The following is a 25,260-nucleotide window of genomic DNA, read 5'->3' on the forward strand; positions in this document are numbered from 1 at the left end:
ACAGCATTTTGCTTGGTCCTGTCCCTGCATTTGCTAGCATCATACTTTCTCTGATCTCAAAGGAGAGAACCACAATAATAACACCAGTTCTGCTTTCTGGAATCCACTTTAAAGCATAATTTTATTTGGTCATTTTGTTTTTCATTTGTTTCCATGTGAATGTGGGTGGAGACCATAGGCCCTGGGAAGTTTGAGCTTCAATCTTGTCTTTTCTCTATGTCCCTCCACCCTGTTCCCTGCCCACCCACCCCCCAAGGCTGTGCCTTCCCTGAGAATTGTGATGAGGTCTTTGAGGCCACGAGTCTCCCTGTGAGGCCTTTGAAGAAAGAACAAGCATTCCAGGCACTGCACGGGGACTCCAGGCTATGTTTTAGCCCCACCATTGGCTTCTCCTCACCCCTCCCATCTCCCAACATACATTCACGTTTCTTTTTGTCCTTTCTCCCAAACTTGCCCAACTTGTCTTTGTGATTTCAGAAAAATGCCACTGGATCTCCCAGTATGAAGGATTAGCGCAGATTATGGGGAACAGTGTTAATTATCGGCGGAAGGGGGGCTGGCGCGTCGCTCCAATGTGCTCCTGATTTCCCCTGGGCCTTTCTGCCTGGTAATAAGCCTGCTTTAATCTGGCAGGCCCCTTGGTGAAATCAGCACCACGGACAGTGGTATTGATTGCTTCTGAGAAACCATCACAGCTGCTCAACCAAATTACCTTTGATATGTGACCTTTAATGTAATTACTGCAACATCAAAGTATTTCTATAAATTATTAAAGAACTAATACACTCCATCATTTAGCTCTTCTATTATATGTAAAATAAACAACCACAAGTTAATGTTAGATCCTGAACAATCCACACTTGCTAATGAAATTCTCCCAGTCCCCTTTCTCTCCCCCTTCAAAATCCTGAGTGTCTCCCTCCCACCTTCTCTTTCTCTTTCTCCATCTAATTCCCAGCTTTTAGCCATCACAAAACTCCCCGGCAATCTCTCTCAGGCTGATGAAGGGCCTCCCAAAACAATACGGTATTTTCTTCCATTTGGGTGGTTCTAAAATATCTATCACAATCTCCCCCAAAACAAAGTACTATAAACACTTTATTAATCAGCACAAACCTTTCTCAGAAGGCTTTGATTATCTTACAATATGGCTTTATGCTTCACACATAACATGGGGCGATGTGGAGCATATTTCTGCCATCTTACAGAGGGCACCCAGAAAGTAATTACTATAATATATGTGCGTGTAGCCGCGCCACTAAAAAACCAACTGGGGAATGGCCACCGTGCCAGAGCTGGGCTCCACACAAAAACCTGTGCGGTGCACGATTTCCATACATTTGCATCCGCGGGTATGTTATTAAGATGACTCAGCCCCGTGCTTTGCAATCACAAGTACCAAAATACAATACAAAGGCTGTCTTAATGGAAGGAAGGCCCTCCCCTCCCCTCAATGGGTAAAGAAGGATCTGTGATGCAAAGGAAAGCTGCCCCGACCCAGGGTTGCATTTTCTGTCTACCTGGTTAACCTTTCCCGCTGTGGGGCAGAAATGGAAACGTGTGTTTACATACGGGTTTGCTCGGTAAGAATGTAAACATGCATGTGTAAACACCGGTAAGCACACACACAGAATACACGTGCTCCCCTGCAGTGTCCATTGTATAAGCTTAACCACGGTATATTTGCAAATTCTTTAAATAATGCCCACCAACAGTCACATCTTTCCATTTATCTTTAGATACTCGGTGAGCCGTATATCTACCCCCCCCCCCCATCTCTCTGAACCCACAGGAGAGACCGCGCAGACCCTTGACCCGAGGAACACTTCTTATTTTATGGTGATGAACTAGCCGCGATAATAGCCATGGCTGATATCACACCCAGTTAGGGGGGCCATAAATAATTCTCTTCTCCCCCGCACAGAAGCTATAAACCAGGGCTGAGGCGCGATAGTTTATCAAAGACGAGGGCTGGCTCCTTAAATAAACCGCGGTGATCTCACTTGCGGCGCCGAGCCTGGGCGAGGAGGCGCCCCCTCCCGCCCCGGCCCCCACCCCCGCCCCAGGAACAGTCCGTGTCCGAAGTCGATCCGCTGGCGCTCGGGCGGCCCCGCCACTGGGGGCCCCGTGGGGCCGGCGGAGCCTGCTCCGGGCTCCGGGGACCCAGGGCACTCTGCGTCCCCGCCCCGGCTGCCCGCGCGGGAAGTGCGCGGAGCAGGGACCAGATCGGAGGCGTCGGGAGGGCCAGGGGAGGAGCCGCGCCCCAGCTCCGCGGCCACGGCCGCGTTCGCCCCCCGCCCAGGATTCCGTCGGGCCTGGACGGCGGGCTGAGGAAGCCGCGGGGCAAGCTCGGAGACCCGCGCCCACGCTCCCTCGTCCCGGCCCTGCGCTTCCAGGCTTCTGGGGGCGCCGGGGGCGGCGCGCCAGCTCCGGAGCGGAGGCAGGCGCGCGCCCGGGGCCCGCGATCCCCCCCGCCGGCCGCGACGCAGCCCGGCCTCCTGAAGTCGCCCCCTGTCGGCGCATCGGTCGCTCGCGCCTCGGCGGGCGCCACTTACCCCGGGCAGAGTCTTCTGCTCGTGCAGCGCGCTCTGGGCCTTCAGCGCTGACTCACGCTCGCAGTAGGTGAGGAAAGCGCAGCCTAGGGAGGGAAGCAAGCGCCGAGAAGGGTCAGTGGGGCGCCCCCGGGCCGCCGACGCGCCCTCTCGCCCGCCCTCCAGTCTCGGCCCCTCCCCGCTCTGGGTCCCTCTCCCCACCTCTCTCTCTCCTGTGCACTCCACTAGAGCTTTCTTGCCTCTCCGTTTTCCTGTCTGTCTGCTTTTTGTCCCTCGCGTTGCTTTTCTGTTTTGCTCACTCGCCGAAGTCTCCCCACCCTGCATCTCCCCCCCCCACGCCCCCGCCCCCTCTCCCCGCGGGTCCCTTCCTGGTCCCTGTGCCCTGTGCCTCGGCCTCTCCCTCCCTTCTTCTCTCCCTTCTTCACCCCCCTCCCCCGCTGTTTTGTCTTAGCTCCACACCCAGTACCTCCTGGAAGGGACAGCTCCCAGCCCTCACCCCCCCACTTCCAGTCACATTGCGCCATGAACTCGTTCTGGCCCCTTCCGGAGTGCTGCTGGCTGCTCCATCAGGGATGATGGAAGGACCCTCGAGACCTGCCCCTACCAAATAAAGTCTCCATCTGTAGGGAGGACCCTAGGCCTGTCTGTACTAATAAAGTGAGTGGGGCTGTCCATGTATCCCCTGCCACCCCATGTGCAGTGACATCTTCACACCCCTCCAGTTAGAGGGCTTCTTGGGCATATCCAGCCCACCAACGCTCAACAGGAGCTGAGGCCCACTCTTGCTCTGCCTCTAATTCCCTGGGCGACCCTGGCAAATTCCGTCCCCTGTGCAGCCTTAGTCTCCTCGTGTGTGCATTGAGAGGGCTGACCCACTGGGCTCTGCGGTCACTCCAGTATAGTTTTCCCCTTAAGTGACTGACCGTGCCTCACCAGGGAATCTGTATTTTACAGAACAATGTACCTAACTCACAGGGTGACTCTTTCTGCTGGCCCTTCAGGCATGGTGACCAAGCAAAGAGCATGGTTGCTAGTAGGAGAGTCTTTCTGGCAGTTCCCGCAAACAGCCGGGTGTCAGGGGCCTCTTCCTCTGCCTGTAGACATGGCCGAGTATGGCTTCTGAGGCCTGTAAGACCTAGGCCGTAGGGGAAGTCAAAAAGCCACCTTTGGCCAACAGAAGGTTTTAGTCTCCTGGGGACCGTCACCTCAAGCTTTCGGAAGCACCCTGCAGCCGGTCCACCTCCCTTGTTTCCCAGGCTTCTTCCCCTCCACTGCCCCTCTTCCTTTGTTCTCACGATCTTCTCACCTGCTCTGCCTTCTTGGCCCATGCTCCCATCTTCAATCCCACCCTTCTTTCAAGAATCCGATCAAGTTCCCCTGATTCTGAGCAGCCCTTCCTGACCGCTCTGGTCCATCCCAAAACAACCTCACGTCCATCCCAAGCCACCCATTCTCTGGCCATTTGTTAACTACTTCCCAGGTGCCCGCTGTGTGCCAGGCTCTGTGGCCTAGGCCCTCTTCCGGTGAGGTCTGTAGGCTGGTGGAGCCTACACCAACTCTCGTGACCAGGCTTTCTCTGGCTTCTTGCTCTCCGGGGAACAGAGTGCTCCCAGCATCCTCTGCAGATCTTTTCTCCTCCACCACCTACTGCTGGGGCGGGGTGGGGGGGAGTGGGGGACACAACCCTTCCTTCTCTTCCAGTATAGACATTGGTCCTGGGGTGCCTGGGTGGCTCAGTCCTTAAGCATCTGCCTTCAGCTCAGGTCATGATCCCAGAGTCCTGGGATCGAGCCACACATTGGGCTCCCTACTTGGCAGGAAGCCTGCTTCTCCCTCTCCCACTCCCCCTGCTTGTGTTCTCTCTCTTTCTGTGTCTCTCTCCGTCAAATAAAATCAATAAAATCTTAAAAAAAAAAAAAGCAAAGAATTGGTCTGCCTCCCTTCCCCTTAGGAGAGGGAATGTATGATCCCCTATGGAAGGGAATGTATGATCGAAGGGGACAGAAAGGAGGAAGGAAGCAGGGAGAGATACCGCGGAGGCAGAAACTCTCAGCAACCTGTGGGCTCTGCGCCTTCCCCACCTCCAACTCTTGCCCCAGGCAGGGGGGACCTGTGAGTGCCAGGAAGTCTCCCCCCCACTCCATCCCATCCCTCCCCATCCAGACCCCAGATCACCCTGCCTTCTCCCCCCTCCTCACTCCTCCCTCCCGGTCCTAGACCTGGCAGACGGTTATTGATGGAGACACCAGGGGACTGAAATGAATAGCGGTCAGAGGCCCCCATGACATCCTCCCTCGTGCCGCTGCCTGCCTCTCTGGGGGCCTCTTTCCTCCCGCCCCTTTCCTGGCCTTGTCCTCTGCCTGTGTCTGCCTGCACCTGGGAGGCAGCCACTGTCTTGCTGCAGGCAGGCAAGCCAGCTAGGGACAAGGTCAGGGGCAGGTGTGGAGAGGGAGGAGAAGGAGGAATGGGAAGAAGAAGAAGGTGGCAGGAGGAGGAGGGAACGGGGAGAAGAAAGGAGAAGTAGGAGGAGGTTAGAGGAAGGCCAGGAAGGGGGAGTAGGAGGAAGAAGGGGAGAAAATGGCCCCCCTGTTGTGGCCCTGGATGACGGATAACGGTCCCAGGAAAGAGAAAGAATCTGTCACTTTTTTCCAGCTTCCAGGAATTTCTGCCAGTGTTTCTGAGACCTCACAGCCGCTGTGAACCAGAATCTTTGAGGGAACCCCCAGGCCCCATGTGACGGTCCCTGACATCTCCTCCCCTTGACCTCACCTCCTTCGGTTCTCCTCTTGCCTCCTACCCTCTTGCCTCCTTCCTATTTTCTCAGCTCTGCTAGACACACTGTGCCTTCGGACTTCTGCCCTGATTCGCCCCGCTCTCTGCGGCCTGGCTCCTTCGCTGCCCCCAGGTTTCCGCTTGAATGTGATCTCGTGATGCCCCTTCTGACCTCCCCCAGCACACACTTCCTCTCCGACCCCTGTCCTGTTTTCTCTTCCGTTTGGCACCCCACTGAGCTGTTAACCTTACCCGTTGGTTCCTTGATTGGCAGTTGCCCCGCCCTCCGAGGGAGGTCAGGGACTTGCTTCTGTCCCTTTCCAGCTTGGTTCTCCATGCCCCCAACAGGAGATCCCGGGAGGTGGGATCTCAATACATATTGGTCAAGAGCCCGCAATCCTGCCTGGCAACTTGTGCGGGACCAATGCGGGGGGCGGGGGGCGGTGCCCTCATCTATAAAAGGGGAGAGCCATCCCCCTCAGAGGTTGGTGGGGAGACCTACTAGTCAGCGGGTAGTCAACAACCTCTGCAGAGCATGGCCTAAACAGAAACTCGCTCTCGTGGGCATGAGATCAGCAGGAGTCCCTCTGCCCGTCTGCCAGGCAGACCAGCCTTACAGAGGTGCTGGCTGGGGGAGATCCCTGGGCCCTGCTTAAGTGCCAGTCCGGTGCCACGGCTCAACTCAATACATCTCACTAGGGTTCTTAAAAAAAAAAAAAAAAGGCAGATATAGCTAAACAGCTATTAACTGCTGACCACATTGTGCGCAAAGGGACTGTATTTGCTCCCTCGTGGAGGGTAGAGCCCTGGGGGACCAGCAGCCTGGCTGGGAGGCAGGGTCTTGCCCAGCAGGGTGGGCCTGAGGTGGAGACTCAGGTGGGACTCAGGGTGGCCAGGCCTCACTTGCTTGCACTTGCTGGCCTCTCATATGTAGGGCGGGGGCTTGGGGCACACAGAAGCCCGCTGGGAAACGCTAGTCTTAACTTCCTGGTGTTCACTGCCACTCCTCAAGGGAGTTGTGCAGTTGGGGAGGAGGCTTCCAGCTGCAAGGATGTGGAAGGGACCCTCAGCTCAGGGCTCACCAACGCTGCCCTGCTCCGCCCTCTGGGACATGCTGAGCTGACCTGTCCCCAGACCAGAGATGCAGCTGTGAGGCCGCTTAGGAATTCACAGTCTATTCAGGAAATGGGATTGTCCCCCAGAGCAGCTGCTACTGAGCCAGCAGGGCCCGGGAGAGGAGGCTAGGCCAGGCTCTGCACCTTGGGGAGGTCTGAGAAGGGAGCCCCTTTCCCTGAGGAAGGGGCTGGTGGCCCAGCATACCCTCCCCGGCCTAGCCCTACAAGTGGACTCTTCCCCTGTGCTCACAGAAAGAAGAGGAGTCCACTGTGGCCTTTTGGAAAAGCAGAACAATTGAAAGGCACCAAGAGGTTTCTCAGCGCAGAGACGGTTTTATGTTTCAACCGTGGAATACTCTATAGCCGTTAAAATGCTGAAATGGTCCTCGATGTACGAGCGTGGGAAGCCACAGTCAGCGGCGAAAAGCAGAGTTGTGAAACAGAATACACCGCATACACGCAGTGACGACACAGTCCATTAGTTCCATGTGCACCTGAATCTGTATTTACACCATGGCACAAAGTCTAGAAGGTATCTCACCAAGCTGGAAACAGGGAGTCTGTGAGAAGGTGGGGCGTATCACCCATAACATTAACTTTTTTCGGTTTGATCAATGCAGTTAGACACCATGTATCCCAGTTAGACTCATGTATCACTTGCACAATTAATTTTAAAGAAAAAAAAAAAAGCTACGCCAAAGAAGATAGGATGACAGGGGAGGTGGTGCGAGTGGGTGAGCCAGACTCATAGTCCCTTATGAGGGGACAGTCAAAGATCACTGGACATCAGCTTCCTGGCAAATTCTTCGTGAGGGAAATTATCACGTGAGGGTCCGCCTGTGTCCTGGTCTCAAAGCTTCCAGGAACTGAGTTAGATTCCCGTCACCCAGCAAGCGATGCTGAGGCGGGATCTGAGGTGGGGAGTGCAGAAATGACTCTCCGTGGGGCTAGGATCTCACAGCTCTGGCTCCTGTTTTTCCTGTCCCATCGTCCTGGAGGGGGGGTCCCCCAGCACCAGCCCCTCCCACAAGTCTCCCATCCCTCTGGAATCATGGACCTGAGCAGAACAGAACTGCAGCCCAGCAGAGCAGGGATGGACTTTGGAAATCATGAGGGTGTGGGAATGGGTGCAAAGAGATGTCACACGTTGAGACAAGTGCCATGACAATGCTACCGGCAGCAGCTGTAGCCCGGGGTTCCCTGCACGAGGCAGCCCCCACCCTCCTGCCTCTCTTCTGAGGCTCTCACTTCTACCATGTGCCCTGAACACTGGCCTAGACCTGCGCTCACTGGTCCTCATGCTGACGGTTAACCTCTTCCCACTCATCCTTCGTATTTACTTGTCCTTCCCATCTGTTCCTTGGCTTGTGTCTCTGAAGAGACTATCCACTGTGTGAAGGCTAAGGGCTTCGAAATGGAGGACTGAGCTTCTGGCTCAGGCACCTGAGGGCTGGGAGACCTAGAGAGCCATGGGGGTGGGGGAAGGGGAGCCACCTAGCCTGCTGAGAGATTGGGAAGGCCTCGGGCAGAAAAGGAGGGGGAGGGGGTAGAAAGGTGTTGCCAGGAGTGGTTGAGCAGGAGCCCAGGAGCCTTGGGGAGGCAGGCCGAGCTGGGAGGGTGGCGCTGTGCTGAGGTGCAGGGGGCCGGCAGACACTCCCCTCCAGCTGGGCCAGGGGGCACCACTGGTTCCCGAGAAGGTGGGTGGGTGCCCTCTCCCACGTGGGGGTAAAACACAGCCCTGCAGAATTAATTGCGAGAGATGGCAGTAATTTACAAAGCCCCCGTGTGCAGGGGATAAAAGGCCCTTGTCATTGTGAAGCGAAGGAAGTACAATTTCCTGCCCAACTCCAAGCAGGGCCTAAGCCTGGGGTGTAATCATCATCACGGAAGGGAAGGCTCCCGATGTGCACCCCCCCCCCCAGCCAAGCCTTGGCTTCCCACTAATTGAATTACCGAATTAGCTGGAGGAAGGTGGCCCTAGGATAGGGAGATCTGGACTTTAATAAAACATCAGATCCTTCGGGGCCTGCACTTGGCTGGCCTGGAGGAAGTGAGAGGAAGCCAGAGCCTGGGAACGGGGTGGGGAAGGAAAGCAAGCCAGACCAATGGGTCAAGCCAGGGGCTCCCTGTTCAGTGCGGTCCTCTTAGGCTGTCCAGGAAGATCCCCTTCCCACCCCAAATCTCCACCCGTAGACCTGCCTAGTTCTTGAAATCCCATTCTCAGAGCACCCCCCCTCAGTGGTTCTCACCGAGTCTGCACCTGAAAATCACCTGGAGAATCTTAAAAAACAGACACAGGCCCTGCCGCAGAGAAATGAAGGCAGAATCTCTGGGGGCGGATGGAGAAGGAGGGAGAGAGGGAACATCCGCCAGCCTCCCAGAAAAGAGGGTCATGGGTGTTCTGAGGCCAATCCGCCCCCTTCTCCCTGCCCCAATCCAGTTCCCCTCCCCCATGGTCTGGGTGGGCAAGGGTTACCTCTCTGGTGCTTTCTGGAGCCAAACACCCCTTCCTCCCTTCTTATGCATGTGGGAGACAGAGCTGCAGAGCTGTTCCTCACCTACACATTCTCCCTCTGGGAATATCTTCCCACCTGGGTGCTCGTCCCGGGTCTGTACCTCCTTTAAGACCCACCGCTTTGGGTCTCTGGGTCTGTGCAGCCAAGGACCCCCACAGTCTCACCTCACCTTCTTCTGGTTCCTGCCCCAAGGGTGAGCCTTGTCTGCTCACTTGAGAATGGGCCCTTGGGGCTCAGCAGAGCCTGGTGACTGGCAGGAGTAAGAAACCAGGAGACTGTGAACCGTCTCTGCCTCTCTTTCCCAGCCCAGTCCCCAGCTGATCCTCTTGCCTTCTTTCCAGGACCTGTCCTGGCTGTGCTGGAGCCCCCAGTTCTTTCTACCTGGATCTTCCTCCTTTCTGTCCCTTCCCCAGAGGACTCCTCTGTGCTGGTCTTGCAACAGCTCCTGTGGCTCTCCTCTCTCCACAGCAGAGGGACAGTGAACCCACCCATGGACATGACTCTGACTTCCTCTTGCGTCTCCATCTCCGTGGGGTAAAGCCAAGCCTGAGCATCCTTTCCCCTTCAGCCTCTGCCTTGCCTCTCTCCTCTGGAGCCCACATGTCCTTCTAAGAGTGATGGAGCCTCCCCTCTCCCACCAAGATTTCCCTGACTGCACCAACCCCAGCATCTCTTCAGGCCCTTATGGATGGCCCCTCTCAATTGGCAGTTAGGACACACATATTCGTCTACCTTGCATTTATGTGTGTTTTGCCCACATTGAAATCTGCTGCCGTAGGAACTGTCAACTCCAGGGTCCTCTCCTCTTCCCAGTGACAGACATCATTGAATAAAGTGGTGGTTAAACTCCGCTCTGCCCCTGCCTGGGTGGCGGCGATCTGAGACGCTGGGGAGAGATGGTTGGCTGCGGGGAGAACAGGGTGTGTGGAGAGGGTCTGGGACGGCTGCCTTTCGGCTCAGGCCCCTGAGGGCGGCAGGAGCCATCCATCTTCCTGGGAGGAGGCCTGGCAGGTGGGGTGACAGGGCCGCGGGCAGGCGGGGGAGATGGATGGCGCCCTCAGCCAGCGCATTAGGGCTGCGGACCTTCCCCCTGTTCAGGGCCTTCCAGGGTTGAAGCTCTACCCTTGGTCCTCATCCTGCTCTGGGGCTCAGCACTGCCTTCCTGCTCCCACTGTCCTTAAACAGGACACTCCAGAGGAGAGCATGGCGGCCTGTTCAAGCGCTTCTCAGAGATAGTGGTTGCACGATGTGGGAAAGTTGATTTGGCTCACTGTGACCCTAAGTGTGTCTCCTACTTCTTCCAGGTCTCCTGTCCTTTGTGGCCACAAGACAGAGATGGACATAGAGCTGGGAGATAGGGATGTCCCCAGACTTACACTAGGAGCCCCCGGGGAATGGGACCAGCCTTCTCTTTCTCTGCCTGCGGGACACAGGGCAGGGTCCAGGAAGCTCAGACCTGGCTCTGGACCTCAGGGGAGGAAAGGAGCGGTGTGCAGGCCTTTGCCAGGCGTCTCTCCTGCTAGTTGCTCTTGTTTACACCCTCAGCACTGGAGAATGACATGTCTGGTGTCAGCTGCAACATCTTTATGGCACTGTGAAAAGGGACAAAAACTGGGCATGACATATTGATGGCCTCTCTCTCTCTCAACGAAGAGCTCTTGGTGGTGGGGCTGGGCCCAGGGAAGGTGTCAGCCTTTCTGAGGCTCAGCCCAGGGACGAAGGACCCCCACCCCTTGCTCTGCTGACCCGTGTGCTGGCTTTGTTCCCATGGCCAAAGGGCTGCCTGTGCCTCCTCTCTAGGCCAAAATTTCCTTCTCGTCCCTATGAAAGCACTTAGCGCTCCCTTTCATTCCCGTCTTTATGGGGGGTGGGGCTTCACTGGACACGGTGCTGTTGCTCCCATGAGCTCAGCCTTCTTTTTTTTTTTTTTTTAAACATTTATTTATTTATTTATTTGACACACAGAGAGAGAGAGATCACAAGTAGGCAGAGAGGAAGGGAAGCAGGGCTCCCTGCTGAGCAGAGAGCCCGATGTGGGACTCGATCCCAGGACCCTGAGATCATGACCTGAGCCGAAGGCAGCGGCTTAACCCACTGAGCCACCCAGGTGACCCGAGCTCAGTCTTCTTGTACCTTGGAGCAGGCCACAGCATGTTATCGTGGCTTGCAGAGACCTGAAGCCCCCTGATGGCTGTTTGGGGCTCAGTTCCTGTTGTCCCCTCCAGCAGCCCTGGGCAGTATCTGGGCCCTGGGGGGCCTCATGGGAGATGTCTTCCCTCCACACCCTCACCCCATGGCTTGCACTTGGAAGGAAAGGCTCTGGGGTGACCTTATTCTCTTCCTGCAAGGACCCAAATGGAGTGAGCTGGGCTCTCAAGGGCTTCCCTGGGCCACAACTACCTGGGCTCCCTCTACCCCTAGAGCCTCTTCCAATGTCAAAGTCAGGTCATGGACTCCTCCACAGAGGGCTCTATTTGAGCGTCCAGGTTGGATCTGAAATGCACGTGGGGCACTTGTTACTCACACGGATGCCAGGATAAGCACTAAGGCACAGACCCTGAACCGTGTTCCCTTCTAATTAACCTGGTTGGGGAGTTTAGATCTTCCTGTTTTGAATTATCTCAGAACAGGGAGCACCTGCCGAGAAGCCGGGTGTGACTCCGTGGGAAGGGACTGTGAGCTTTCTGAGTGCCACAGTGGAAGGGGCTCTCAGGGGCCCCCTTGGCCTGACCCAGCCCCTCACTGAACTGTGGGAGCTGGGCCACAGGCAGGGCCTCTAAGAAAACGGGGCCATCTCAGCTGCTCTGGGAGGGAAACCATATTCCCGTCTCAGAGCACTTCTGCCCTCTGTGTTCCCATCTCCACTGCCGGCCTGCAGCTGCCTCTGCCTCTTCTCCTGTTGCTGCAACAGCAGCGCTGGGCTGGGTGACCTCAGCCATGCTACTCTTCCCTGCCCTGGTGCGCTGAACCCTCAGCATGTGGGAAGAACATGGTGCAGGACCCGAGCCCCTTGGTGGCCCCCAGTGCTTGCCGGGTCGTGTGTCTCAGGCCGGCAGAGGAGGCTCAGCCATGCTTGTAGACTTGCACAGAATTCCCTCTGTTGGAGCATCACGTGGTGGTTGCCCAGCTAAACTAAGGTGGGGGTCATTTCCCCAATAGAATCCCCTTCCCCATGTAGGTGGAAATGTTGGGGAATCCCTCCTTGGTATGCTCCCGAAGCCCCAGGCCACCTCCCTGAAACTGTCTACAGCATATCCGCAGACACAGCTCTCTACCCCATGATGTCCTTGTATCGTGGGGGACTGGCCTCTCTTGACTCCTTTCTCCGGCGAAAGGAGAGATCACACCCTCAAGGCAGGGGACTGTGGAGTCCCTCTGTCCCTCTTCTCAGTCACACTGAACCACACTTCTCCCTAACACATAGCCAGTCTGCGCCTTTGCTCTGGCTCCTCTCGGACCTGAGCTGCCCTCCCGGCTTGCAGGGATGGGGTGTGGGGGTCCTCTACCAGCTCCTCCCACCTCTGCAACCCTCCCCAGATTCCCAGGACTCCCCGATTCTCCTTCCAATGAGTTCTTCTACGCCCAAGTGTCTAAAATATAACCATGAGGATTTGGCTGAACAGAGTTTTCTGTGGAAACTGTATCTCCCTGCAAGACCACAGCTCACAGAGCTGGGTCTGTCCTGTCCATCCTCGAACCAGCCCCGGAATGGGAGCTTCACAGAGCGATTGAGCTGCAGAGAATCAGAAGGGAGGGCACGCCAGCTCCACTTTGATTGTGCTCGAGCACGCAGGACCTGCCAGGTGAGGTGAATTAATCTTGCCTCCCTCTCCTGGCTCCTTCCTAACAGCCCCTAATTCACTTAAAAAAAAAAAAAAAAAAAAAAAAAGAGAAGAAGAGGAAGAAGAAGCAGCACACCAACCAACCAACCAAGAAATTCCAAGCTCAGCATCCAAGACAGGCTATTTTGAAAAGACCAATAGCCAGGAGTCCCCTAGTACAGGATCAATGTTTGGAAAATGTGATTTTCTTTTTAAAAGCAGAAAAACAATCTCACACAGTCCTGGCAGGCCATGGTCCAGCTCTCGGCAGAGGGTGTCTTTCTCTCATGATCTCAGCCACTTAAGCCACTCTTCTGGCTGGGCATTGGGCTTCACCCAACATCAATAAGATAAGTTCAATCGCAGGCAGTTAGCAACATTTAACCTGAGGGCTGCAGCAAAGGAGTAGTTAGCAAATGTGGCGGGGATGCTGGCCTCCGTGAGTTAATCCCTCAAGCTCCCTGAGCCCTGGCAGACGTAGCCATCACACTATAGGAGGGACGGAGGCTTGAGCCAGTCCGCTGGCCCGAGTCCTGGGAAGGGATGGAGACACTCACCCTTCATTCATCAATGACCTTGGGAGTGCCCAAGCTGGGTGAGAGGCAATTGGCAAATGGGGAGGGTGACCTCTGAGAGGGAAGGACAGAGCATGGCATTCTGCTTGATTTCCTCTGTTTCTAGAGACTTACCCACATCCCAAAGAGCCACCAAGAAAGAGGACCGAGCTATGTAAGGCGTTGACTGGTACATCAGACTCAAAGCATGTGACTGGGATGGGTCGTACTATCATCTGTGGTGGGAGGGAAAGATGACTCATTCATTTACCGGTTCCGCAACTATTTATTGAGGGCCCACCATTTGCTAGATGGTAAAAGACATAAAGGAACCTCTAGGTGAAAAACTTGCAAGGCTAGGTGCTACATGTGCCAGGAGCACACCAGCCAAGCCAAGGTTTTTGCGGGGCTCATGCTGACAGCAAACACTGATGATTGGTTATCTGCCGGGTGTGGGTCTAAGTGCTTCACATGTATCAAATTGTTTAATACAATAACTCTATGCAATAGTACAATAATCATCCCCACTTTACAGGTAAGGAAATAGAGGCTCTCGAAGACAAAAGATTTGCCCTGGGCCTTTGGCCAAGTTCCTGGTAGAACTGGGCTGCCAGAAGCAACAGGCCCCCTGCAGAGTCTGTGACCTTAACTCTGGGTTCTGCCACTTCCTGGAGGAGGATGCTGGGCTCTGCTCAGGGCAGGGACAAATCAGGGCGGGGACTCCCCCACCCCACCCCACCCCACCTCCTTCCTTCGTTTCTTCTTCTGTCTCGTGGCCGGAATCCCATATTCTCTCTTGTCCTTCTATTTCATTCCCATTCTTGACTACTCTAGGATACGCCATTTTTTTCCACCCCTAAACAAGGTAACACCGGACCCCGTGGTTTCTGTCACCTGCCAGCCTCCACCTCTAGGAAATCCATTTAACTCCCACGACCTGGTTGTTTCCATCAGCAGGACCCCTGGAAAAGGGCTCCAGTCTCTGAGAGAGGTGGGCCTGGCTTCAACGGCGGTCTCTGCCTTGTTCTGGAAGCCCCGGCTAGTTTGGGTAGTTCACGTAGTCCCACTGCAACCCCTGGGCCTCGGGTTCCTTAGCCAGTGACCTGCCAGGGTCATGGGCATCCAGCCGTGTGCCTGGCAGATCACTAGCAGGGGAGGGATTACTCCAGCCGCCCTCACGGGGAGCAGCAGCGGTGACATGGCACTAAAGATGCCGCTTGGCATCTACACTGTCCAGTTTGTCTGACGCTCTCTGCTTCCCGTGTGGGGCACCTGCACGCTCCATCGTAACCTCCCCACGCCAGTGCGTACTCCCAGGACTGGGAGCACCTCTATGTTTCCTGCTTCCTAGCTGGCCAGACCCTGGGGGCTCGCAGTGCCTGAAGGTGTGCACAGTGAGTCTAGGATGTGAGTGTGTTTTGTTTACCTCATGTATCTAATATGCTAATGACAGGAGGCAGTAATGAGCTGGCAGGGACCTGAGTGACAAAGAGCTGGCTTCCTGCTTCTCTAAAGACTCATCTTAGTGTCAGTTGTTTCTTTTGTGAGAGGAATTGCTAAGGCCTGGAAATGTGGGCTGCAGAGGAGGGCTGGGAAGAGAAAAGTGTGTGTGTGGGGTGTGGTCTCAGGCAAGAGCAGTGCAGGTCAGTGGGTGTGCCCTGGGATGGGCAGCCCCGGAAGGGTGGATGTGGAATCCTATGCCCCCTTGGGGAGGCTAAGGATGTGAATCAAACAGGTCTGTGTTAGTCACTTACTAACTCTGGAGAGACCCCGTAAGCGCCCAGGTGGCAGCGCCGGGCCCCATCTGCTCTGGGTCCTTGTGGCCCTGCTCCTGGCCCAGGGCCCGGCATGGTCCCAGGAAGGAGAGGGTGAGGGATGGACACCCTCTGGAGTGAGAAGTCCTACTGAAGGCGTTTCTTGATGGGTAAAACAGCCTCCAGCCAGTCACCAGATCTCTCTGGACTTTAGTTTCCTCTTTTTGTGAAATGGATTTGATACCCCTGCCCATGAGTCTGGGTCCCCCGCACCCAGTGGAGTCCTGGCACAAAGTGGGTCCTGGCATACGTTCATCAGTGAATGGGTGAGTGGAACAGGAGAGAGGGAAGAAGTGTTCTCTGTTCTTTGACAGAGAAGGAAATAGATGTGTCTGTAGATCAAGGTGAAGCGATCATCCTCAGCGCACCCCTGGTCAGTGGAGGAACTGGATCCCCCATTCCTGCCCAGCCTCCTGGGTTGAGGGAAGAGAAAAGTCTCTGAGAGATCAGAGGGCCCACAAGCAGATGCTGGGTGGTCAGCACAGAAAGCCCTAGATGAAATGTGTAGGAAGCAGAGTAAATTAGCAGTGCGTGTCTAAGGCTTTGCACCAAATGGAGGGAGCTGGGACGGATTAGTTTGAGCTCGTGGGGCTCAGTCCATCCGGGATCCCCGCCCCTGCCTGGAAGGATGTGAGCAGTGACCAAGGCTAAGGGGAGGGGGGCAGAGGTGGAAGATCTCATGTGTCCTAGATGTGTGTGTGTGTTTCTAATCCCTGTTCTCACTGCTTTCAAGGGTCTGAGGGTGGAAAGGAGTGGGAGATCCAGTTGACTTGGTGAGCTGTGCCAGGGAGGGCCAACCTGAGGCCTGACCTTACCACTTCCATGATGGGTCTGACTCCCACAGCTGGTCAAGGCTCAGTCTTTGCAGCCCCAGGTTTTATCCTTCCTCTCAGCTTCCTAGAAATTTATATTAGACCTCTGCTTTGTCTTGGCTGTACAGACTGTACCCCATGGCCAAGAAGGCCAGCTGGGGGAGCTGAGGCCTAGAAGGGGAGAGCCCGGGCAGTGGGGGTAATAAAAGAGGTGGCTACCGGCCCTCCTCCCTGGCGTTTCTACTCCCAGGCAGAGGTGGCCCTCATCTGTGTCTTGAGTACAGAGGCTTGACACACTCTGTGAACGGGGGGGCACCAGCGATGTGGGTTGTGGCCGAGAGGCTGGGCTAGTTGAGACCAGAGCTTCTGGGACCGGACTGAGAGGGTGGTAGGAGTGGCAGCAATGTAGATGGTAAGAGACCCTGGGCGCAAAGGCCCCCACAATACAGAAGTGGAAAAAGATACTGGGCTGGAAGTTGCCATTTGGACCAGAGGCCAGGACAGTATGCTTCTGGCAAGCCCCTGGCCTTCTGGGGCCCTTGGCTTCCTTGTCTGCAGAATCCTGACCTGAGCAAAAGTTTGGCTCTGGCAAAATTCTGGGACATGAAAATGGGAAGGAAGATTCAGAGTTCTGGATTTTAATCCCGATTCTGCTTGTTTTTGAAGGTCTAGGTGGGACAAGGTCAGACAGTACCCCCACCTGCCTCACCCCTGCCACCATAGCCCATGATAGACCTCTGAGGCCTCCTGCCCTCAATTCTTTCACTCGATGTCCATGGGCACCTGCTCCTTCCCACTTCTGGCCTGAGGAGGGAGGGAAGGGTAGGAAAGGGAGATGGGCAGCCAGACCCCAGTGGTACCCAGCCTGGGGAAGGACTAGGGAGGGAGGGACATGGAGGAGGCCTCACCAAGTGAGATGTGCCCCCAGAGACCATGCTCCTGACGGTGGAGGCCTGGGGAAGCCTGGGACAGAATGAGTGATGAGGGGACCCCTTATGGAGGCGGGGAGTGCCCCCAGGAGCCTTGACAGAGGTAGAAAGGAAGAAGCGGGGACTTATTCTCAGAGGTCGGAGTGAGCTGGCTACATGTGGGGAACCAGGCAGGGCAGCAGACATTCGCAATCAGATGGTGTGCTCCTTAGAAATGCACCCCAGTGTCACCCAGTAAGGGGCTAGCCCACCCTCCCCCTCTCCCCTTCCCCCTTCCCCATCTCCTGCAGAGGTGCGGGGCTCAGTGGGCAGCAGCGTCCCTCAGTGAGGGCTCCCACCCTAGTTTCAGAGTGGCCCAGGCTGCCTCTGCCTCCCATGACGGGTCCCTCTGTGAACCCCGTGCCACCTCACTGCCTGCTTTCGTCTGCGGGTCTATATATAGTGATCTCGAGGCACACTCTGGAATTGGATTTGATGTAGCCCTCTGGACTCGAGCTAACTTTTGGGGAGTAGTTTTCTTGGGAGCCTGCCAGTCCAATTCCTCCCCCATGAACACTAATTACTGCACAGACCTTCTCCATGAAATCAGCGCTGAAGCCATTCCCATCCAGGCGGCTCTCCAAGACGAAATTTTTCTACTGGGAACCGACAGCCGCAAATAAACCTACCATCTACTTAGCAACAGAGAGCAAGAGCAGGCAGGAGGTGGGGAGGGAGGGGGGACGCGGGGAGAGTGGGAGGGAGGGAGGGGGAGGAGAAGAGGGCTCGCTGCTTCCCTTCCTTCTGTTCTTTATTTCACAGAAAGGGTGTAATCAGCGCTCTCTGGAAAAGGTGGTACAGCGCGTCTCATAAGACAATGCAGTGGCCCAGGAGGAGGGCCAGGCCACTTGCAAGGCCAGTACCTGTTCCTGGCTGCTTGAGCTTGGTCAGAGCCCCCACGGCCCCGCTAGATCCTGCTGGGTGCCTGTGGCAGCCCCCTGGCCTCTCCAGGTTTTATTCCGTGCTTCTGCCCCCTAACCTCCCCACCACCCCAGGGGCCCGGCCCATGCCTGGGCACTCCGTCTTGACTCACTGAGGATGGCCTCCTTCCAGCTCTCTGCCTGGCCGGCTCCCACTCATCTGCCACGGCCTAGACAACAGCCCACCCCACCTCTGCCAGGCAGTACCTCCTGACCCCTCTAGTCCCTCCATTCTGAATTCCAAAGGCCTGAGCCAGGCACCCGGCAATGGGGTCTGCTCTGCCCCCCTGCCCTCTTGGAGCCTGCATATCAGCTACCAAGGAAGGAGTGAGCTCTGGACTGAACAGGAGCTTAGTAGCACCAGTCCCGTTGGGCCTGCGAGGTAGAGGCCCTCTCCCCTCCTTGCCCCGGGGATGAGCCTGAAGCTCGGATTGCTCAGGCAGGACACTCATGGCTGTTCACAGCCTCAGAAGAAGCAAGGTGGGATTGAAATCCCTGGGTCCATGTCCAAAGGCCAGACCCTGGGATAGTTTTGGGAGTTTTGCCTGCTTCCGCCCACCCTGGGCCTCAAAGGTCAGACAGGGACTGAGCACTCAGCTCCTGTTCCAGGAGCCTTTGAAACCAAAAGACAAAAGAATTTCCCCTGGAGGCTTCTCAAGGCCCAGGGCAGGCCCCCTGAGCTCTGATGATCATTGACCACTTGCCAGGAGCAGGCGCTTCAGCCAACAAAGCCGGAGAGGTTCTCGGAGCTGCTGAGGTCATGACACTCTGTACCAACCTTGCCCAGTTGGTGGAAGAGCTGTGCCCTCCCTTGGCAGAGCCCCCCCCCCACCCCTGCGTCGTGTCTGGCTGTGTGTGCCTAGCCACTGGAGCCGGGGCTCCTGCCAAAAAGCTGCCTCTCCCAGGTCCTGTCATTTCTATCTAGTGCCACTTCTGCCACCAAGGCTTGGGGAAGCCTTCCCCCACTCTGGGCCTCGGTGTCTCCACTCATCAAATGGCTGTGATGATTCCTGTCCCAGCTTCCCTGCTGGGGGACACCGCACAGCAGAAAGGCCCCAGTGCTGCTCTGGTGTCGGTTGTCTCGCTGACAACCGTGGGCTTTTGGGGACTAAATGGGGGTGACTGTCCCACGGTCCCTGTCTCATGCCCATTTGGGACTCTCCTGGCCTGGACCGCCCCCATGCAGGGTGGATGAGTGAGGCCAGAGCTCAGCTTTCTTGTCCAGTGAGAAGCATCCAGACTCCGAGAGAACCCAGTGGGTCTAGGAGAGTGGATTCCCTGGGCAAGGAGGGGAGAGGATCCCCGGAAGAGCTCTTTCTTAAAAGAGAAATCGAGAAAATGGGTTATGCCCAGGGACAAGCTACCTTCGTTTTGGGGCTGCCTGCAGCCTTAGTTGTAAGGAGGGGAAGGGGGCTGGGTGAGCTGATCTGTGTGGCCTCTCCCGTTTCAAGGCCATGGGGTGGGGGCGGTGGGCAGTGCCTCGGAACAGGGCTAGCACCTCATGGCTCTCTCACCTTTGAGCTACCGGGTTTGAGGCAGGTTTCTTAGCCCCTTTGTCCTGTAGTTCAGGGGCTCTTTTTGTTTTGGGTGTGTTTTGAAATGTGGCGAGCCCCAGGAGGTGAGACCAGAGTGCTGCCTGGACCAGTAGAGGGCATGCGTGTCTGCAGAGTAAGTCCTGGCTCAGCACTGGCGGGCAGAGAGGCGTCCTCCAGGGGACCGGCCGGGCCAAGTGGAGCTGGTCATGGCAGGCTGGGGAGACAGGGCCTTGGGGGGGGTCCCCCAAGGAGGGGGGACCTGCTTGTCCTCCCTCCCTTGGAGGGAGGAGCTTCTTCAGCTCAGCGGAGGGCAGGACCCGTCCCCAGCTTCCATGTGAGTGGTTTTGGGGGCTCAGACACTTGGGCCTGGTGCCCTGGCCAGCTGGGCCTCAGCATCAGGAAAACAGTCTGGAATCTGCACACCATTCCTCTCGATGGCTCTCACATTTGCTAGTTTTGCTTCCCCTCTTAGGTTCCTCCTTATTTTTCCTTAGAAAAACTTTATCCTTCCTTCAGCAGAGCTCACCTGAAGCACACACCCATCATGAGGGCTGTCATGTGGGGAACGGGGCAGTGGGTACCCCTGCTTTGGCTGGAGCTTAGGCACCGTGGGCTTTTGGGGACTAAATGGGGGTGACTGTGGGAGCTAGGCCCCTCCTGAGTAAGTAAGCACCCTCTTCCTAGGGAAGCAACCCAAGAAGCATCCTTGGCAACAAAGAGGGCCCTGGTAGCAGGTGGAGAGCAGGTCCGTTAGGGAGGCAGGCTTTGGCCTCAGAAAGACCTAGGTTCCTATCTCTCTACCACTTGCTGGCTGTGTGATCTCAGGTGAGTTCCTGAACCTCTCTAAGCCCCACTTTCCAAACTGTACAAGAGAACTGATGCAAGCCTGGTGACCCGTGTGGAACTCCCAGGGCAGTGCCAGCCTCCACATGTGTCCCTTCTGTGAGGTTCTTGAGCAAAGGTGTCTTGTGTCTGAAACCTCTCCTCTCCAGGGGACATCAGGGCAGTGGCCTTGGCCCCATCGGCAGGTGGTCCCTCCCAGGCTGCTATGCCTCTCAAAGCCTCAGCCCCTCTGTGTCTCCCCCTCCCCTCCCCTCTCCACCCTCCCTGTTCTTTTGGTGTTCTCTGTTCCTTCTCTCAGGCGGGGGATGAGCAGAAAAACAAATCAAAGTTGCCTGCTTGTCCTGGAGCCTGCGACGCTCCCACGGAAGGATCCCTTGCTTCCCATTACCCACCCCAATAACTCTTGTATATGGAGTGTGAAATAATTAGCAGCAGCAAAAATAATTTAGGAAACAAGAAGAAACTAATTGTATAAGCTTGTTTGGGGAAAACACAACCGACCAAAAAACCCACTGTGTAGAAAGGTTTAGACAGATAGACCTTGGCGGTCAAGGCCACACCTGGATCACCTGGCAGGGTCTCTTGAAAGGCCCTCTCTCAGGACGAGCTTCCTCCACCCCGACCTCCAGGAGGGGTCCACGGCTGCCAGAGCCATGGGCCCCCTCATGGGCTCACGACTCACTTGCCAAAACACCTCTGCACCCTCATCTCAAGCCATCTCAAGGAGACAGGCGAGCGGGGTGGGGCGGGGGGTGTTAAGTAGGGAAGGAGGTCCAGACACCTGGAATAGTGTGAGGCCCCAGAATGTGACCTTCCTGAGCTTGACCTGGGTCTGGGTAGCAAGCCCTGTACCCTGCAGGCCAGGAAGGTTCTTCTGTCTCCTACTGCTTGCCTTTGCCACTCAGACTCCCTGGCCCCAGCAGACACCCACTACCCATCAGAGAGCAGCAGCGCGTTGAGAACATGGCACTTCCCCAGGAGGTGGGGAAAACATCCGGGGCCTGGTGCTTTACGGCCCTTCTAACTCTGACAAGCCCGCTACCTCCTCGAGCACTTTTGCGACTTCTAAGCTGTCCCCTCTCCTCCACCTCACTGCTCCTCGCTTCCTGGGCTGTAAGAGGATCAGGTGCCCTTGTTTCCATGGGACAAATGCAGAGAAACGAGGAAAGCTCCGCATTCCTAAATGGAAGTTCTCAAAATAAGGGAATGAGGGACCGGAGAGATGCAGTAAGGTCACAGTGACCGGGAAGGGCTTAGGGTTTGATCTGGGGATGAGGTTTCTCTCCTTCCTTACCCTGCTGGACAGCTGGCCTGGTTGCTCGAGGGACCTAGGTGGATCCCAGCCTAGCAGGACTCCTCAGCTCTCTGGGATGCTGCCCAAGGCCCTTGACACCCTTCGCTCCTACCTGAGTGAGAGCTGGGCCACTGGGAGGCCTCCTCTTCCCTGCCCCCTCCCCTGAGAGGAGGGGTATCTGCCTTTGCTTAGAACTGCACGGTAAGGACAGGAGTCTCACCTCTTTCTCCAGAAGCTCCTGTCTGCTATCTCCCTACTACAAGGCATCTTCCCTTGTCCGGGCCATCATGATAACCTCCTAATTTGTCCCTTGGCCTCCAGTGCCTCAGTCTCAGGCCAGCTTCTGATCTGTCACTCCCTGGTTTCGAAACCTTCTGTGACTTCCTCTTTCCTCCAAAATCAGCACACACTTCTCAGCCTTGCCTCCATTGTGACATTGGTTTCTGTCATCCCCCTTCAGTCGGTCTCCGTGTTCGAGGAATTACTTCAAAGGTCGACTCTTCGGTGAGAAGTCAACTCATTGAGAACAGACCTGGGTTAATACCCTGCTGTCACCCCTCCCCTCCGCCTCACTGTTTTCACCTGACTCACAGTGGCTCCCTGCAGCCCTCAAGCCATGGTGGCCTGGTGTGTCTGTCTCCTAGGCACACCATTCCCTGCTGACCATCGAGGCCTGGAGGGCTCATGGTGCCTTACATTCAGCCTGAGCAAAGCGGTATCCATTGTTTTGTCCATACCCACCCCGTGTCCTGGAATCCCCCATGCGGGTGATTGGCACACCAGAGGCAGAAACTTGGGAGTTCTACAACCTCCTCCTTCAACTCACACACCCTGCAGACATCTCCAAAGTGGGTTTCTCCTCTCCACCCTGCCCCCACCAGGTACAACGTCATCATCACTTTCCTTCCTGCGGCTCCCAAGAGCAGCCCCTGCCTCCCCAGGGCTCCTGGACAGGCCTCGTCTGGGCTTCTCCCTCTCCCACTTTGTGTCCCTGATTGGGCTGAAATCTGGTCCCCAGTTGCCCCAGCAGATGAGAAAGGGCGGGCACAATCAGGGGACCTCAAGGGCCAGCCTGAGACATCAGAGGCAGTGGAACTGATGGATGATCTGGTGGGAAGCACCCGGGGAGGGAGCGGTGCGAGCACCGTCATTCTGGAATCGGCACATGGCATGAGCCAGGGGAAAGCATTTGGAGGCAGGAGAGCGGCTCCCTACGGGCAGGCCCCTCTGGGCCCATTTGCTGCGCTAATTGCCTGACAGAATTACAGGGCAGGTGTCCAGGTCCTGGGCTGTGGTCTCACCGTGCACTCAGCAGCTGAGGTCTTTTGAGGGGTGGGGGTCGGGTGGAGTACTGGGGAGGTAAGTGTGGAGTGCTGCCCCCCAACCTCCCACTGGGCTGATGGATGGCACTAAGTATGCATAGGCAGGGCACGCCTGTGATCCAGGCTGACGAATGCCACAGGTGCAGCCGCGGGGGACACAAGCCAGCTGCTCCCAGCACATCTGCGAGTGCTGTTCAAGGTCATGCTGTGAGCTCAAGTGGTCTGGTGGCCGGCGGACCTGAAGCCCCTCACTGTCTTTGGCTGATCCTCTGAGCTAGCTCCCTCTTCCTGGCTGGGGAAGGCGAAGTGGGAGGCAGGGAGGGTCCTCTCCCTCGGAGACTAGCCGTGTCACTCTGCGTATGCCGGCATGAAACTGAAGATGCGTCCCCAGGCTTGGCAAGAGAACAGCCGTCTCTGCAGCCTGCAGCTCACCTGCTCCTAGAATCACCTCTCCTGCTGCCTCAACCGTCCTTTTGCCTCTGGGGCTTTCTGTTCGCACTGCCCTGGCCCGCATGCGGTCTGCCCAGCCCAGAGCCCCGTCTCGACAATTCCGACGAACACCCATCTCCCTCCCACTGGCACGACTGAGCGTTCAGCCCCTCAAAGCACTTCAGCTTGTTTTTTCCCCAGCTCACGTATACAGAAATGAATGCAATGGGAGAAGGCCATCAATTTGATGTCCTCCCCTCCAATTAAAAAAATATTAGCACCTGCAACTGCCGGTCTATAGTAGAATCTAAAGGATCCTGAGTTCACGTGGAATTAAATACTTGGACATTTCGAGTTCTACAACGAGTACCATGAAGCCGGGATATCCAGGCCTGGGTGCCCCAGTCATGTGGGAGAGCCATGTGTGGCGTGCTGGAAAAATGCAGGAAATGACATCTGAGTTTCTGGCACCTCTTGGTTGGCCCAAGACCTCATCGATCTGTACCTCAGAATAGTCATCCATAAAATGGGGGTCGACACAGGGTAGCTCCTAGAATCAGGGAGGGCATGATGCAGAAGTATGCACTCGGTAAATGTAGACTTAATTTGAATCAAGTTGGAGACTTTGAAACAGACAAGTCAGCTTGGAGCTTAACAAAAAAGAAGAAGAAGAAGAAGACGACATCCGTCATATTATCCAGCAACTACAAACAGCTATGTACCCAAAAGAATGGAAGACAGGCATTCACATAGACACTTGTACAAGTAGATTCACAGCCACACCATGCACGATAGCCCCAAGGTAGAAGCGATGCAAGCTTACATCAACTGATGAATGAACAACATGTGATCTAGCCATTCAATGGAGCATTACTCAGCTATGAAAAGGAAGGAAATTCTGACCCATGATGCAACATGTGTGAATCTTGAAAACAGGCTGAGGGCAAGAAGTCAGGCACATAAGGTCCCATGTTGTACGATTCCATTCATACGAATCACCTAGAACATGTAATCCATAATCCATTGGAACAGAATGGAGACTAGGGATGGCCAGGGACTTCGAGGAGGCAGGAATGGATTAATTAACATGCTCTGTTTAATGCATCTGGGCTTTCCTCTGGGGCTGAGACACGCATCTTGGAACTTCATAGAGTGGGCTGTTTCACAACACAGTGGTGGTTCTAAACGGCAGTGAACTGCACATTTTACAATGGTTGATGGTTAATTCAGAATAAAAAGGGGAAAGGCAAGAAAGCGTCAGGGGGAAATGAACACATTCAAGCACAGAGCTTTGCCCTCTGTCCCCCACCTGGGAGCAGATTTTCAGGGTGCACCAGGCCACCTTTGCCCCAACCCAGCAGAACATGACTCAGGCCCAGCGGGTGAAGCACTGGCCTTCTTCCCGCGAGCTGGCCTGGGTCTGCCGTATAGGGATGGCATCTGGGCGCTCAGGGTGCCTCAGTTCTGGGGCTCTCAGCCTCCTCCAGGCTTCCTTGGTGACCGTGGCCACCTCCCTCAGCCCTAGAGCAAGCTCAGGACCTGAGGCCCAGAGTCCCTCACGCCACACCTGCTCTCCAACTTGGCCTGTGACATTCTTGGCCTCACGCCCTCATCTGTTACACCTCCAGACCCTGTCCACTGCCTCTGACCGCCCAGGTGTGGGTCTGTCTCCCCAGACTGCGAACACCCAGGGACCAGGAGCCCGGCTCTGTTCATCTCCACAGGCACAGAACACTCATCACCATCTCCGGCTGGTAAAAATGGAGAGTGGGTCGTGAGAGAAGTTGCTGGATTCCTGTTTCCCTCATGGCTCTCTGCCTTTTTTCTTTCTTTCTTTTTTTAACCTGGAGGGGATACAACTTCAGCATCTCCACCCACTTTATAAGTACTTTGACAAATGGTTTCTCTCCTGCCATGCTTACCCCAAGCAGGGGCAGCTGTCATTTTGGAAAGCAACTGTTTACAGCCCTTCTGACCTTTCCTGCAGCGTCAG

The 25,260-nt window shown here is 55.9% G+C and overlaps 1 protein-coding gene across 48 annotated transcripts in view; it reads right to left on the bottom strand.

The window, feature by feature from the left end:
* Positions 1 to 25,260, bottom strand: part of CELF4 (CUGBP Elav-like family member 4) — a 286,479-nt gene that overhangs the window by 207,492 nt on the left and 53,727 nt on the right. For 47 of the 48 annotated variants that reach the window (XM_045065568.1, XM_045065556.1, XM_045065567.1 and 44 more), the window contains exon 2: positions 2,556 to 2,638. In XM_045065568.1, coding sequence (XP_044921503.1) covers positions 2,556 to 2,638 — 83 coding nt within the window. Of the gene's footprint in view, positions 1 to 2,555; positions 2,639 to 2,753; positions 2,876 to 25,260 lie in introns of those variants that run through there. The other variant, XM_045065557.1, reaches the window with a different exon arrangement.

The sequence above is a fragment of the Mustela putorius genome, unplaced genomic scaffold (genome assembly GCF_011764305.1).
Source record: "Mustela putorius furo isolate JIRA1106 unplaced genomic scaffold, ASM1176430v1.1 tig00003858_pilon_pilon_pilon, whole genome shotgun sequence".
Classification (NCBI taxonomy): domain Eukaryota; kingdom Metazoa; phylum Chordata; class Mammalia; order Carnivora; family Mustelidae; genus Mustela; species Mustela putorius.